General features: G+C 39.5%; 1 protein-coding gene and 1 pseudogene across 1 annotated transcript; both read right to left on the reverse strand.

The window, feature by feature from the left end:
* Window positions 1–1,711: 1,711 nt before the first annotated feature.
* LOC116575965 lies at window positions 1,712–2,803 on the reverse strand (annotated as a pseudogene).
* An 11,703-nt stretch (window positions 2,804–14,506) lies between these two features.
* On the reverse strand, window positions 14,507–15,448 carry LOC116575816 (olfactory receptor 10R2-like). The gene has a single exon (XM_032317374.1). The coding sequence runs from the start codon at window positions 15,446–15,448 to the stop codon at window positions 14,507–14,509; it is 942 nt and encodes a 313-aa protein (XP_032173265.1).

Genomic DNA, 15,448 nt, shown 5'->3' on the forward strand with positions numbered 1-15,448 from the left:
TGAGGAAGAATGATAACACAATTGCAATAACATTCTGAAAGACAAATCCCTCTCTTCTGTTGCTGACACATCAACTTGGTTGTTTCTGGCCTCGGGGTCTCCCTAACACTCTCTGAAGCTCAATTTCTTCACCTCTCAGATGAGACTGCTGGGCTAGAGGTTTAAGATCTCCTGTGACCATGACATTTATGACTCAGACTTTTTGGAGATCCTCCTGGATAAGGGACAGGTGCAGCGTACATTTTCCTGTCCTGGTCAAGGAAACTATCCTTTTAAACCCTTTCTGAAACCAGTGGAGTGCACCCAGCAGTATGAAAGTCGTATTTTGAAAAACATCTGTTCCATTTTGATTCTAAATGTTTGCATAACACTTAACCATTGTAGTAGTATTTTCTCACTTATTTTGGAGATAGCTTGAAAGTTAAATTAACTGATCATCAGATTGAACTCCATTATAAAGATGAGAAAACTGATTTAGATACATCAAAGTCCCAGAGCCAATACTTCGTGGGGTCAGGACTTCAGTCTACAGCAAAAGTGTTACAGAAATCCTGTCTTTAAGTCTTTAAGTCCTTTCATATGGAAGGAGAGTGACAGAAGACTGATCTACTCTGGGTTGCCTGGTGCTTGGGGAGGCACAGTGCACTCTGGGCTCTATCCAAGCCTGCTGAGTTTTAGAGTTAAGAGGCCTGATTTGTATGGACCTGCACTGGTCTTTTGGGGGAGGGTCTTGCCATGCTGGTTCTGATCCAAGTTTGACCAAGAAGTGCAGTTATTCCAGAGTGCAAGAGTAGAAAATAAGAAGGAATGCAGGCCACATAACCAGTGTCTGGGTCAGCCATACTCAGCCGGTATTTCTGTGCCTATGCTGAATGGTGGGGGAAGGAAATGGTGTCTGTGAGCTCTTTTGTACCTGGAGAGGGAACCCCACAAATTCCACTTTTCATAGATGCACTCCAACAAGAGGAGTGAACCATCTCTACCCATGCACCTTAGGTGGTCCTCAGATCATACCATCTGCCCCCTGGCTGCCTTCCTTTCAGGAGGAGGGTAAAACCCTTGGGATTCTATCCCAGGCACGCAAATGAATCTAAAACCCCAGGCTTTGAGCCCCATTGGTTGCAAAACTCATAAATTCAGCCCCTCTCATTTTCCCAAACAATGGCTTTGGAGAAGTGTTCTCCTTGTGTATATCCTTAGGTGCTCTGCTATCTCTCATGCTTGTATACAACCAAGGCTCCCTCTTCACTTCAACATCCACAATCCTTTCCTCCCCCATACCACATCTCCATACTTCCTACCTTCCTCCAGGTAGCCTCTTCACTCCCTCTATTTGTGCAACTTCTTTGCAGTCCTTAGGTCAATTTCTCGGGTATTCAGAACGATTTGGTAGTTAGCTAAGTGTGTTCAAGGGATGAGGCAAGCCCAAGGTCCTCCTACTCCACAGCCATCTTAGATCCTCCTCCTAGGTCTTTTCAGAATAAGAGAAGGAGGAAAGCTAACTTTTAGTGACAGATACTGTGCTATCTCTTTTAATCCTTCAACAGCATTGAGAGGAATATATTATTATGCCTGCTTTGTGTAAGAGAATATTTAGGCCCTGCAACATCAAACAACTCATTGAAGACCACACAGATAACATTAGCAGAAAATTTTATGACTTACTTAGTGACACGTTTGGCCTAAATGTGTGTGTACTTTTGAAGATGTTCTAATATAAACTCACAGGAGAAAACCAAGTCTTTTCCATTATTTTCTGAATGGCCAGCTGTAGATCTTTGTTCCTAAGGCTGTATACCATTGGGTTCAAAGTGCAGTATAGGTAATGTAGATCACTGTCACAGCCTGTCTTTGCTTGATGAATATTTGGCTGAGAACTGCACGTAGACAGAGAAGGCACAGCCATAGTGGACAACAAACACAATAAGATGGAAGGCACAAGTGGAGAAGGCTTTCCACTTGCCTTCATCAGATAGGATCTTCAGGATGGTATGGACAATGAAGCCATAAGCCATGCAGGTTAAGATCAAGGGCACAACAAGAGCCAAGATGCCACAGATGAAGATGACCAGCTCATTGACGTAGGTTTCAGCACAGGCAAGTTGGATAACTGGTGAAATATCACAAAAGTAGTGTTTGACGTTGTTGGAGCCACAGAAATGGAGGCTGAAGACCAAAATTGTTCCCACCAGAGATATTAAGAAGCCACTAACAATACAAGTTGATGCCAGCTGTCCACATACCCTCCAGGTCATGAGAATGAGGTAGTGCAAAGGCTGGCAAGTGATGGAGAAGATGGTGAGGTTTGAACACAGAGTGATCAAATAAAGCAGAGAAAGAGCATGAAGAGAACAGGCTGAAATTCACTGAAGCTGGAGAAACCCAACAGTAGAAAGTTGATGACCTGGGAAGAAGTGACCATGGAGAGCAAAAGTCATGGAATAAAGCCAGTATGATCGCCAGGTCCAGAGACCTCTGAGATGGAGGAATCAGAGAGACTTACCCCAGCACCAGTCTGATGTGAATGAGAAACAAATGGAAGGAAAGAGAAGAAAAGGATTATAAATTAACCAAAAATTATCCCAATAGGTATGCATAGTGCTACTTCTCTGCCAATGATTTTATCAGTGAGTCTCAGATTAGTGTTCACCAAAGGCACAATATTTGCTGACATAAAACCTATCCTTTCATCCCCCCAACTCTTGCAGACTTATGTACTCTCCACTTAATTATTAAGTAATTTAAGATTCAAAAGAAACCCTATTTTAATTATGATTTCCCATGGTCATAGTTTTACCCACATTGCTGATACATATATTCCATAAGCAATAGTACCAACATCTGAGGATCTGCCTCTCACCTGCTTTTAATACATTCGGACAATCTCTTAGAAAGTTAGCGTGTATTTACTACATGACTCCACAATTACACTCCTAGATATTTGCTTAACAGAATGGAAAACTCCATGCATTATGAAAATGTGTGCTCACAAGTCTTTGTGCAGCTCTGTACCTAAGAGCTGAAAACTGAAAGCTACACGCCCATCAGTGTGTGCCTGCCTAGACACACTGCAGTGTATTTGTACAATGCAACAAAAATAATGAACTCCAAAGTCACACACATCATGGATAAGTTTCAAAAATATGCTTAATGGAAGAGGCCAAAAAGCAAAAAGTACATACTATGTGATTCTATTCATATGGAATTAGAGTATTGTCAAATGCAGTGGTGGTCTAGGGCACTGATTGGGAGGGGGCATGTGGAACAATTTCAGTGTGATGGAAATGTTTTATATCATTGTGGTAAGTACATGGGTACACATATTTGTCAAAACACAGTGGGTCACACACTTAAACTGGGTGTCTACTATTATATATAAATTGTGTCTTGATATCTTTGGTTCAGGGATGAAACTTAAATGAACCCAACGCTACATATTAAAGCCAATGCTGGAAAGCAGCTAGAAACAAATGTGTGAGGTTTCTTTCACCTTGGCTTAGGAAAATGTTTCTTAGACAAGACCTGAGAAGCACTAAACATAAAACCATGCATTTATAAGTAAACTTAATCAAAATTGAAAAGCTCACTCTCATTAAAAACACCATTGAGAAAACAAAAATGCAAGCTGCAGACTTGGAGGGAATATTCACAATACACATATCTTACAAACGACTTTAATCCAGTATTTATAAACATGTCCTAGAATACAAAAATGAAAAAGCAGTCTTATTAAAATAGGCAAAAGACTAGAACAATTTTCTAAAAAGACATATGAATGATCAATAAGAAAACGAAAAAAGCATTCAACACAATTGGGTATCAGAGTAATACAAAGTAAAATTAAATGAGATGCTACTTACTCCACTAGAATGATTAATATATTTAGGAAACAAAAAAACAAAAGGGATACAAAACACCTGGCAGTACTGAAAGTTGAAGAGAATATGAGGCAACCAGTGGGAGTATCATGTGGAACAACCGCTTTGAAAAACACTGGGCAGCATCTTACAGAATTAAATATATATATCTACCCAACATAAGAGAGAGGTATAACAGCAATTGTCCACAAAAGACCTTTACAAAATATGTTCATGGCAGGTTTATTCATAATAGCCAATTAGAGCCAACAATCCAAATGTCTATCAACAGATAAATGGGTAAGTATATTTTTACATATTCATACAAGAGAAGACTATGTAGCAATGAAAGAATAGAATGCCATGAAACTTTTTTTTTCAACAATAAAAAAGAAGGAAATCCTGTGATTTGCGGCAACGTGGATGGAACTTGACGTCATTATGCTCAACAAAACAAGTCAGACAGGGAAAGATAAATACTGTATGACCTCAATTATATGTGAAAACTCAGAGAGCTGAAATCAGCCTCAGAGAGTAGAATTGTGGTTGCCAAGGGGGAGGGCAGGGGGGTTGGGAGATATTGGTCAAAGGGCACATAGTTGTAGTGGTAAGATGAGTAAGTTCTGGGGTCTAAGATACAGCATGATGACCTTGGTTAACAACACTGTTGTGTTATATACTTGAAAGAGGCCAAGAGAGTAGATATTAAATGTTCTCACCACATACACACAAAAGGTAATTTGTGAGGAGTTGGAGTTGTTAGCTGATCTGACTGTGATGATTACTTCACAATATACACGTGTGTATCATTGTTACGTCACACACTGTTATCTCACACATTGGTATATGCCATTATATGTCAATAAATCCAGAAAAGAGAGAAATCAATACAGTGTTGTCTCAAGGCAGGAAGCAGCTGGAAAGTGGCACTGAGTAGGATTTAGGGTGATAGAACTGTTTTATTTTTTTTGATTGCTGTGATGGGTAAGTAGGTGAATGTATTTGCAAAAACTCACTAATAACTTACACTTAAAATACTTGACTTTCATTTATGCAAATTATTTCTCAAATTAAAAATAAATTAAGGGAAAAAGTGAATGCAAAAGGGAAGTTAAAATCTCCATGACCACATTTTTAAGAATTGAATCAACAAAATATACTCAAGAAACTCAAAATACAGTATTAAAAACTGAGAAGGAGAATGCAGTAGAAAAGACATGAGAACAAGAAGAAAAAAATAACTCTCAGTGGCAAGAACCTAAAAACCAATTCACTGACCTGAGAACATCATCCAAAACCAGGAAGCTTATGGTCTCTGGGAATGGTTGGATAATTTCTGGTGACCACTCAAGAGGAGCTCCAACTACAAGGCTAGCAGTGTAGTGGTGTGGCCCAGTCTCCCCTCTGGGTGTGCAGGTAAACCAGTCTCACCCAGATGAACTCAGACAATGATCACACTCAGATCACCAACAAAGTTATGACAAGGGAAAATCCAGAAGAACAACACCCCTGTTGGAATTAATGGTGTGCCTGTGTAGTGACAGTGATAAGCAGATGTTCCTCCACATAAAGGTTTAATGCCCCGTGGGGGCCATACTATGGGTGGGGAGGCTCCATGGCTACGTGAACACCTTGCCATAAGTAACTCTCTTTCCTACAGCTACCCACACCCAAACATTGACTGATGTAAGTTTATAAAGTTCTGGCCATCTTGGACCAAAGCAGGGCTCCTCTGAATGGTCATTGTACTATGGATCTCACTCCCAGGGCAGCTGATGCTGCCCCTGGGAGACCCTTCAGCATGACCATCTTCTCTGCCCAGGGCAACTGTGAATCCTATGCATTTACTAATGAACATCCTACATGCCACGCCCTCTCAGAGTGAGCTTCCTGGAGAGCTCACCTGGAAAGACCCTGGAAGATTCACCCATGAACCAGATGGAAACTCCTACCCAATATTTCAGAATAAGCTGAAAAGAGTTTAAAAAGTCATAGAATGTGCAAAACACTAGCAAAGATCAGAATTTAAAAGAATTCAGTTGTGAGTGATTAGAGGAAGGGACGTCTTGGAAAGCAAAAGAATAGATCAGAAGCAGCTAGAAATGAACCAAAAACCACTTCATAAATGAAGTCTGAACTTGGGAGAGCATATGCCTAAATAAACATGGTGGACAAGACCATCAATGGGAAAAGCAGATATGAAAGAGGAAGAACTAGAAAAAGGATGAAGATGATTCTGGAGAATGCATCCTCTAGATTTCTGTCCTTATAAAGCCTGAAGTGAGCCAAGCAGTGAGGCATGCCATGAGAAGACACAAGGGTTGTTTCTGTTGGAGAAAGAAGAGAGAGTGATGAGATGTTAGTGACATTCCAGGTGTGAGCTATTTAGGTTGACTCTGTGAAAGTTGGTTGCTGTGCCAATCATGATTTGTACACTTTTCTAGAAAAGTCTAGAAAATATCAGTGAGTTCTGTTTCCATAAGAAGTGAACATGAGAGGAGGAGTCAAGATGGTGGAGAAATAGCAGGCTGAGACTACATCAGGTAGCAGGAGATCAGCTAGATAGCTTATCTAAATATTACAAACACCTACAAATTCAACGGGAGATCGAAGAGAAGAAGAACAGCAATTCTAGAAACAGAAAATCAACCCCTTTTGGAAAGGGTGTGCTGAGGAGCTGAACCCTGAGCTCTTGGCTCCTCTGGGCTGGAGACTGGGAGGCCACCATTTTCTTTCCTGTCCTCCGGAACTCTACGGAAAGCATTCAGGGAACAAAAGCTCCTGAAAGATAACCCAAGCTGATTACTCAGCCCAGCCCCTGGTAAGGGCGGTGCAATTCTGCTTGGGGCAAAGACACTTGAGAATCACTACAGCAGGCCCCTCCCCCAGAATATCAACAAGAACCAGCCAGGACCAAGTTCACCTACCAAGGAGTGCAGGTTCAATACCAAGGAGAGCAGCGGAATTCCAGAGGAGGAGAAAGCAAAGCACAGAACTCATGGCTTTCTCCCCATGATTCTTTAGACTTGCAGTTAATTTAATTTTTTTTTTCAAATTTTTTTCCTTTTTTTCTTCTTCTGCTAATATTTTTAACTTTTACCCTTTTCTTTTTTAACTTTTTTTAACTAGTTTATTATATATATATATATATATATATATTCTTTTTTATATTTTTCTTTATTCTTATTTTTTCATTGTTTCTTTTCTTTCTTTTTTTTTTCTGAACCTCTTTTTATCCCCTTTCTCCCCCCAACAATTTGGGATCTCTTCTGATTTGGGTAAAGTGTATTTTCCTGAGGTCTTTGCCACTCTTTTAATATTTTACTTGCTCTTTCATATACTCTTATCTGGACAAAATGACAAGGTGGAAAAATTCACCACAAAAAAAAAAAAAAAAAAAAAAAAAAAAAAAAGAACAAGAAGCAGTACCAAAGGCTAGGGACCTAATCAAAACAGACATTTATAATATGTCAGATCTAGAGTTCAGAATGACAATTCTCAAGGTTCTAGCCAGGCTTGAAAAAGGCATGGAGATATTAGAGAAACCCTCACAGGAGATATAAAAGCCCTTTATGTAGAAATAAAAGAACTAAAATCTAACCAAGTTGAAATCAAAAAAGCTTTTAATGAGGTGCTATAAAAAATGGAGGCTCTCACTGCTAGGATAAATGAGGCAGAAGAAAGGATTAGTGATTTAGAAGACCAAATGACAGAGAATAAAGAAGCTGAGCAAAAGAGGGACAAACAGCTACTGGATCATGATGGGAGAATTTAAAAGATAAGTGACACCATAAGACGAAACAACATTAGAATAATTGGGATCCAGAAGAAGAAAAAAGAAACAGGGGAGCAGAAGGTATATTGGAGAGAATTATTGGAGAGAATTTCCCTAATAGGCAAAGGGAACAAGCATCAAAATCCAGGGGGTGCAGAGAACCCCTTTCAAAATCAATAAGAATAGGTCCACACCCCGTCATCTATTTTTTTTTTAAAGATTTTATTTATTTATTTGACAGAGAGAGATCACAGTAGGCAGAGAGGCAGGCAGAGAGAGGGGAAGGGAAGGAAGCAGGCCCCCGCTGAGCAGGGAGCCCAATGTGGGACTCGATCCCAGGACCCCGAGATCATGACCTGAGCCGAAGGCAGCGGCTTAACCCACTGAGCCACCCAGGCGCCCAACACACCCCGTCATCTAATAGTAAAACTTACAAGTCTTAGCGACAAAAAGAAAATCCTGAAAGCAGCCCGGGAAATGAAGTCTGTAACATACAATGGTAAAAATATTAGATTGACAGCAGACTTATCCGCAGAGACCTGGCAGGCCAGAAAGAACTGGCATGATATATTCAGAGCACTAAACAAGAAAAACATGCAGCCAAGAATACTATATCCAGCTAGGCTATCATTGAAAATAGAAGGAGAGATAAAAAGCTTCCAAGACAAACAAAAACTGAAAAAATTTTCAAACACCAAACCAGCTCTACAGGAAATATTGAAAGGGGTCCTTTAAGCAAAGAGAGACCCTAAAAGTAGTAGATCAGAAAGAAACAGAGACAATATACAGTAACAGTCACCTTACAGGCAATACAATGGCACTAAATTCATATCTCTCAATAGTTAGCTTGAATGTTAATGGGCTAAATGCCCCAATCAAAAGACACAGGGTATCAGAATGGATAAAAAAACAAAACCCATATATATTTTGCCTACAAGAAACTCATTTTAGACCCGAAGACACCTCCAGATTTAAAGTAAGGGGGTGGAAAACAATTTACCATGCTAATGGACATCAGAAGAAAGCTGAGGTGGTAATCCTTATATCAGATCAATTAGATTTAAGCCAAAGACTAAAATAAGAGATGAGGAAGGACGCTATATCATACTCAAAGGATCTGTCCAACCAGAAGACCTAACAATTTTAAATATCTATCCCCCTAAGGTGGGAGCAGCCAACTATATAAACCAATTAATAACAAAATCAAAGAAACACATCAACAATAACACAATAATAGTAGGGGACTTTAACACTCCCCTCACTGAAATGAGGAACATTCTCCAGAATAGATCACATGCTGGGTCCTAAATCAGGTCTCAACCGGTATCAAAAGATTGGAATGATTCCCTGCATATTTTCAGACCACAATGCTCTGAAGCTAGAACTCAATCACAAGAGGAAATTTGGAAAGAACCCAAATACATGGAGACTAAACAGCATCCTTTTAAAGAATGAATGGGTCAACCAGGAAATTAAAGAAGAATTGAAAAAATTCGTGGAAACAACTGATAATGAAAACACAATGGTTCAAAATCTGTGGGACACAGCAAAGGCAGTCCTAAGAGGAAAATATATAGCAGTACAAGCCTTTCTCAAGAAACAAGAAAGGTCTCAAGTACACAACCTAACCCTACACCTAAAGGAGCTGGAGAAAGAACAAGAAAGAAACCCTAAACCCAGCAGGAGAAGAGAAATCACAACGATCAGAGCAGAAATCAATGACAGAGAAACCAAAAAAACAATAGAGCAAATCAATGAAACTAGGAGCTGGTTCTTTGAAAGAATTAATAAGATTGATAAACCCCTGGCCAGACTTATCAAAAAGAAAAGAGAAAGGACCCAAATAAATAAAATCATGAATGAAAGAGGAGAGATCACAACTAACACCAAAGAAATACAAACAGTTATAAGAACATACTATGAACAACTCTATGCCAACAAATTTGACAATCTGGAAAAAATGGATGCATTCCTAGAGACATATAAACTACCACAACTGAACCAGGAAGAAATAGAAAGCCTGAATAGACCCATAAACAGTAAGGAGATTGGAACAGTCATCAGAAATCTCCAAACAAACAAAAGCCCAGGGCCAGACGGCTTCCCAGGGGAATGCTACCAAACATTTAAAGAAGAACTAATTCCTATTCTCCTGACTGTTCCAAAAAATAGAAATGGAAGGAAAACTTCCAAAATCATTTTATGAGGCCAGCATCACCTTGATCCCAAAACTGGACAAGGATCCCATCAAAAAAGAGAACTACAGACCAATATCCTTGATGAACACAGATGCAAAAATTCTCACCAAAATACTAGCCAACGGGATTCAACAGTACATTAAAGGATTATTCTCCACGACCAAGTGGGATTTATTCCAGGGCTGCAAGGTTGGCTCAACATCTGCAAATTAATCAATGTGATACAACACATCAACAAAAGAAAGAACAAGAACCATATGATACTCTCAATAGATGCTGAAAAAGCATTTGACAAAGTACAGCATCCCTTCTTGATCAAAACTCTTCAAAGTGTAGTGATAGAGGGCACATACCTCAATATTATCAAAGCCATCTATGAAAAACCCACCGCAAATATCATTCTCAGTGGAGAAAAACTGAAAGCTTTTCTGCTAAGGTCAGGAACATGGCAGGGATGTCCATTATTACCAGTGCTATTCAAAATAATACTAGAATTCCTAGCCTCAGCAATCAGACAACAAAAGGAAATTTAAGGCATCCAAATAGGCAAAGAAGAAATAAAACTATCACTCTTAACAGATGATATGGTACTATATGTGGAAAACCCCAAAGAGTCCACTCCCAAACTGCTAGAACTTGTACAGGAATTCAGTGAAGTGTCATGATATAAAATCAATGCACAGAAATCAGTTGCATTTCTCTACACGAGCAACAAGACAGAAGAAAGAGAAATTAAGGAGTCAATCCCACTTACAATTGCACCCAAAACTATAAGATACCTAGGAATAAGCCTAACCAAAGAGGCTAAGACTCTGTACTCAGAAAACTATAAAGTACTCATGAAAGAAATTGAGGAAGACACAAAGAAATGGAAAAATGTTCCATGCTCCTGGATTTGGAGAACAAATATTGTGAAAATGTCTATTCTACCTAAAGCAATCTATACATTTAATGCAATCCCTACCAAAATCCCATCCCTTTTTTTTTCAAAGAACTGGAACAAATAATCCTAAAATTTATATGGAACCAGAAAAGATCCTGAATAGGCAAAGAAATTGAGGAAGACACAAAGAAATGGAAAAATGTTCCATGCTCCTGGATTTGGAGAACAAATATTGTGAAAATGTCTATTCTACCTAAAGCAATCTACATATTTAATGCAATTCCTATAAAAATACCATCCATTTTTTTTCAAAGAAATGGAACAAATAATCCTAAAATTTATATGGAACCAGAAAAGACCTCAAATAGCCAAAGGAATATTGAAAAAGAAACCCAAAGTTGGTGGCATCATGATTCCGGACTTCAAGCTATGTTACAAAGCTGTCATCATCAAGACAGCATGGTACTGGCACAAAAACAGACACATAGATCAATGGAACAGAATAGAGAGACCAGAAACAGACCCTCAATTCTATGGTCAACTAATCTTAGACAAAGCAGGAAAGAATGTCCAATGGAAAAAAGACAGCCTCTTCAATAAATGGTGCTGGGAAAATTGGACAGCCACATGCAGAAAAATAAAGTTGGACCATTTCCTTACACCACACACGAAAATAGACCCAAAATGGATAAAGGACCTCAATGTGAGAAAGGAATCCTTCAAAATCCTTGAGGAGAACACAGGCAGCAACCTCTTCAACCTCAGTTGCAGCAACATCTTCCTAGGAACATCACCAAAGGCAAGGGAAGCAAGGGCAAAAATGAACTATTGGGATTTCATCAAGATCAAAAGCTTTTGCACAGCAAAGGAAACAGTTAACAAAACCAAAAGACAACTGACAGAATGGGAGAAGATATTTGCAAACGACATATCAGATAAAGCACTAGTGTCCAAAATCTATAAAGAACTTAGCAATCTCAACACCCAAATAACAAATAATCCAATCAAGAAATGGGCAGAGGACATGAACAGACATTTCTGCAAAGAAGACATCCAGATGGCCAACAGACACATGAAAAAGTGCTCCATATCACTCGGCATCAGGGAAATACAAATCAAAACCACAATGAGATATCACCTCACACCAGTCAGAATGGCTAAAATTAACAAGCCAGGAAATGACAGATGCTGGTGAGGATGCTGGAGAAAGGGGAACCCTCCTACACTGTTGGTGGGAATGCAAGCTGGTGCAGCCACTCTGGAAAACAGCATGGAGGTTCCTCAAAATGTTGAAAATAGAACTGCCCTATGACCTAGCAATTGCACTACTGGGTATTTACCCTAAAGATACAAACGTGGTGATCCGAAGGGGCACGTGCACCCGAATGTTTATAGCAGCAATGTCCACAATAGCCAAACTATGGAAAGAACCTAGATGTCCATCAACAGATGAATGGATCAAGAAGATGTGGTATATATACACAATGGAATACTATGCAGCCATCAAAAGAAATGAAATCTTGCCATTTGCGACAACATGGATGGAACTAGAGCATATCATGCTTAGCGAAATAAGTCAAGCAGAGAAAGACAACTATCATATGATCTCCCTGATATGAGGAAGTGGTGATGCAACATGGGGGCTTAAGTGGGTAGGAGAAGAATCAATGAAACAAGATGGGATTGGGAGGGAGACAAACCATAAGTGACTCTTAATCTCACAAAACAAACTGAGGGTTGCTGGGGGTAGGGGTGTTGGGAGAAGGGGAGTGGGGTTATGGACATTGGGGAGGGTATGTGCTTTGGTGAGTGCTGTGAAGTGTGTAAACCTGGCGACTCACAGACCTGTACCCCTGGGGATAAAAATATATGTTATAAAAAATAAAAAATAAAGTCAAATTAAAAAAAAAATGCATCTGTGGAATCCCCAAAAGTTTACTTAACTCTAAAAGATAGATTTCATAACAAAATTCACAAGTCAGTATTGCTAGAAATATAATTGTGAAGTACTTGAAATGAGCACAATGAAACAATGACATGTACACACAAAACAGATCATGATCTCTCATAGTAAGATGGCTTAATTACAAAATCCAGAAGATATCCATACTATGATATTATTTTAATTTAAATAAAAATATTTCATTGGAAAAACATTAAAATGCATGAATTCTAAAAATAGAACTTGTACCAGTCACATACTGTCACTAACACACACACACACAATAAATAAATAACAGAAGTTACTTAAATATTAACAAGGAAATATCTATCATGAATAAATACCTGTTTCTAAAAAAATATTTGGGCAATAAATGAAAATTGCAAACATATTAGGAAGAAATTTTAATTTCTAATTTTAATTAGAAATTTTAAAAAGCACAGAATGAACTAATGGAAATGGCCTACGCCATGTTTACAAAGATATATAGTGCTTTAAGTGCCTTAATTATTTAACGACTAAGAATGAAAATAATATAAAAAGCCTTAATCCAAAACCTGAAAAACGGGAGATAAAAATAGAGAGGTAATCACTTTAAAATATGCATCACTGATGATTATACACTTGAATTGGAAAATCTAAATACATTTAACAAGAGAGTGCAGTTACATTTTACCTGGAAATGGAGTCATGTGTGAAACATGAACTTTGATTTCAGTCATGAGGCTTCAAAGACAATATCGACATGCTGTCGTGTGTCCAGACGACCGTACACAAGAAGACAGAGTGTCTGAAATTCAGGTCCTGTAGGTAATGGGTAAAGTCCTAATTGTCATAATCACCTCAAACATCTGTGAGCCAAGGTTATCAGGTATGACACGAGAGACTTAAAGTGTGAAAACTATAGAAAAGCAAGTGTCTCCTGCAACAAGGGGAAAGAAACAGGTTCCGGGTCAGCACAGGATGGGTTCCCTGGGAGGTACTCTGGAACGACCCTCTGTACAGGGGACATGTGGGACAAGATGGCCATCAGAGTCATTGGGTAGCTCCCTCTCCTTAACGAATTTAGTTTGGAATGCCATGGAGACCTCTCCTCCAGCTTGCTTATGGGGACTGGATGGTGGATTATTTTTTCCACTCATTTATGGTACGTATCTTCTATGTTACAGAACAAGTGGTTCAGAGGGGTAGTCAGAAAAAGCACCTAGAAATACCCCAAACCTCTGTTAATATGAGCTTCCGCTCTATGCCGCTGTACATTTTACATGTGCTTTCTTTCATCTTATCCATTAGATACAAACAAAATCCCTGGGAATTAGAAAAGGAAAATTATACTATCTTTATTTTCCATATTATAACATTCAGATTCAGAGAACAATTGTGACTTTCTTAACGTCATGGCTTAACCAGTGTTGGGCTGAAACCTAATTCCTAGTGCAGTAAATGATTTCCCCATCATGTCATGCCCCAACGTCTAAGCCAGCTTCAGACTCGAGCACCTCCTCTTAAGCTGGACATAACCTTAAACAAAGAGAACCATCAGAGCTTTGGGACAAACAAGCCAAAGACAGAGCAAGAGATAAAGGTTTTTTAGAGACTTTTGAGAACTATAAGTCATGAAGAGGAGAGCTAACCTCTAGGGACTGACGCTGTGCTATCTCCTTGGATCTTTGCAAGAGCCTTGAGAGGAACGTATTACCATGTCTGCTTTAATAAGAGAACATTTATACCCTGAAATATCAAACAAGTTGTCTAAGGGAACACACTTATATGGACAGATATTATCAGAAACTGTTATGGACTAAACATGTAGCGACACATTTGGCCCAAATGTGTGTGAAAACGTTCTGATTATAAAGTCTTAAGAGAAACCCCAGTCTTCCCAATCATTTTCCGAATAGCCAGCTGTACATCTTTGTTCCTAAGGCTGTATACCATAGGGTTCAACAGTGGGGTAATGATAGTATAGGTCACTGTCACCAGCCTGTCTTTGCCTGATGAATATTTGGCTGAGGGCCGAAGATAGACAGAGGAAGCACATCCGTAGTGGACAATGACCACAATAAGATGGGAGGCACAGGTGGAGAAGGCTTTCCGTTTGCCCTCAGCAGATGGGATCTTCAGGATGGTATGGACAATGAAGCCATAAGAAATACAGATGAAGATCAAGGGTACAAGAAGCACCAAGACTCCGCAGATGAAGATGACCAGCTCATGGATGTAGGTTTCAGCGCAAGCAAGACGGATAACTGGTGAGATGTCACAAAAGTAGTGGTTGACTTTGTTGGGGCCACAGAAAGGGAGGCTGAAGACCAAAGTCGTTCCTACCAGAGATATTAGGAAGCCACTAACAATACAGCTTGCTGCCAGCTGTCCACACACCCTCCAGTTCATGAGAACGGGGTAGCGCAAAGGCTGGCAGATGGCAGTGTAGCGGTCATAACCCATAACTCCCAGAAGCAGGCAATTGGTGACAGCAAAGCCGAGGAAAAAGAACATCTGTGTGGCACAGCCCGTGAAGGAGAGTGTCCTGAGGACAGAGAGCAGGTTGATAAGCATCTTGGGCAGGATAACAATTGTGTAGAAGACTTCAGAGGTTGAAAGGACACAGAGAAAAAAGTACATGGGTGTGTGAAGGCTGCGGTCCAGGTGGATGACAGAGATGATGGTGAAGTTTCCACTCAGGATGATCAAATAGAGGCAGAGAAAAAGCACAAAGAGAACAGGCTGCAGGTCACCAAAGCTAGAGAAACCCAGCAGTAGGAACTCAGTGACCTGGGAAGAATTGGCCAT

This window comes from Mustela erminea, chromosome 17 (genome assembly GCF_009829155.1).
Source record: "Mustela erminea isolate mMusErm1 chromosome 17, mMusErm1.Pri, whole genome shotgun sequence".
NCBI classification, from domain to species: Eukaryota; Metazoa; Chordata; class Mammalia; order Carnivora; family Mustelidae; genus Mustela; species Mustela erminea.

Bases quoted from the DNA above. Each gene is read 5' to 3' on its own strand.
- LOC116575816 (XM_032317374.1), bottom strand. From the start codon at position 15,448: ATGGCCAATTCTTCCCAGGTCACTGAGTTCCTACTGCTGGGTTTCTCT.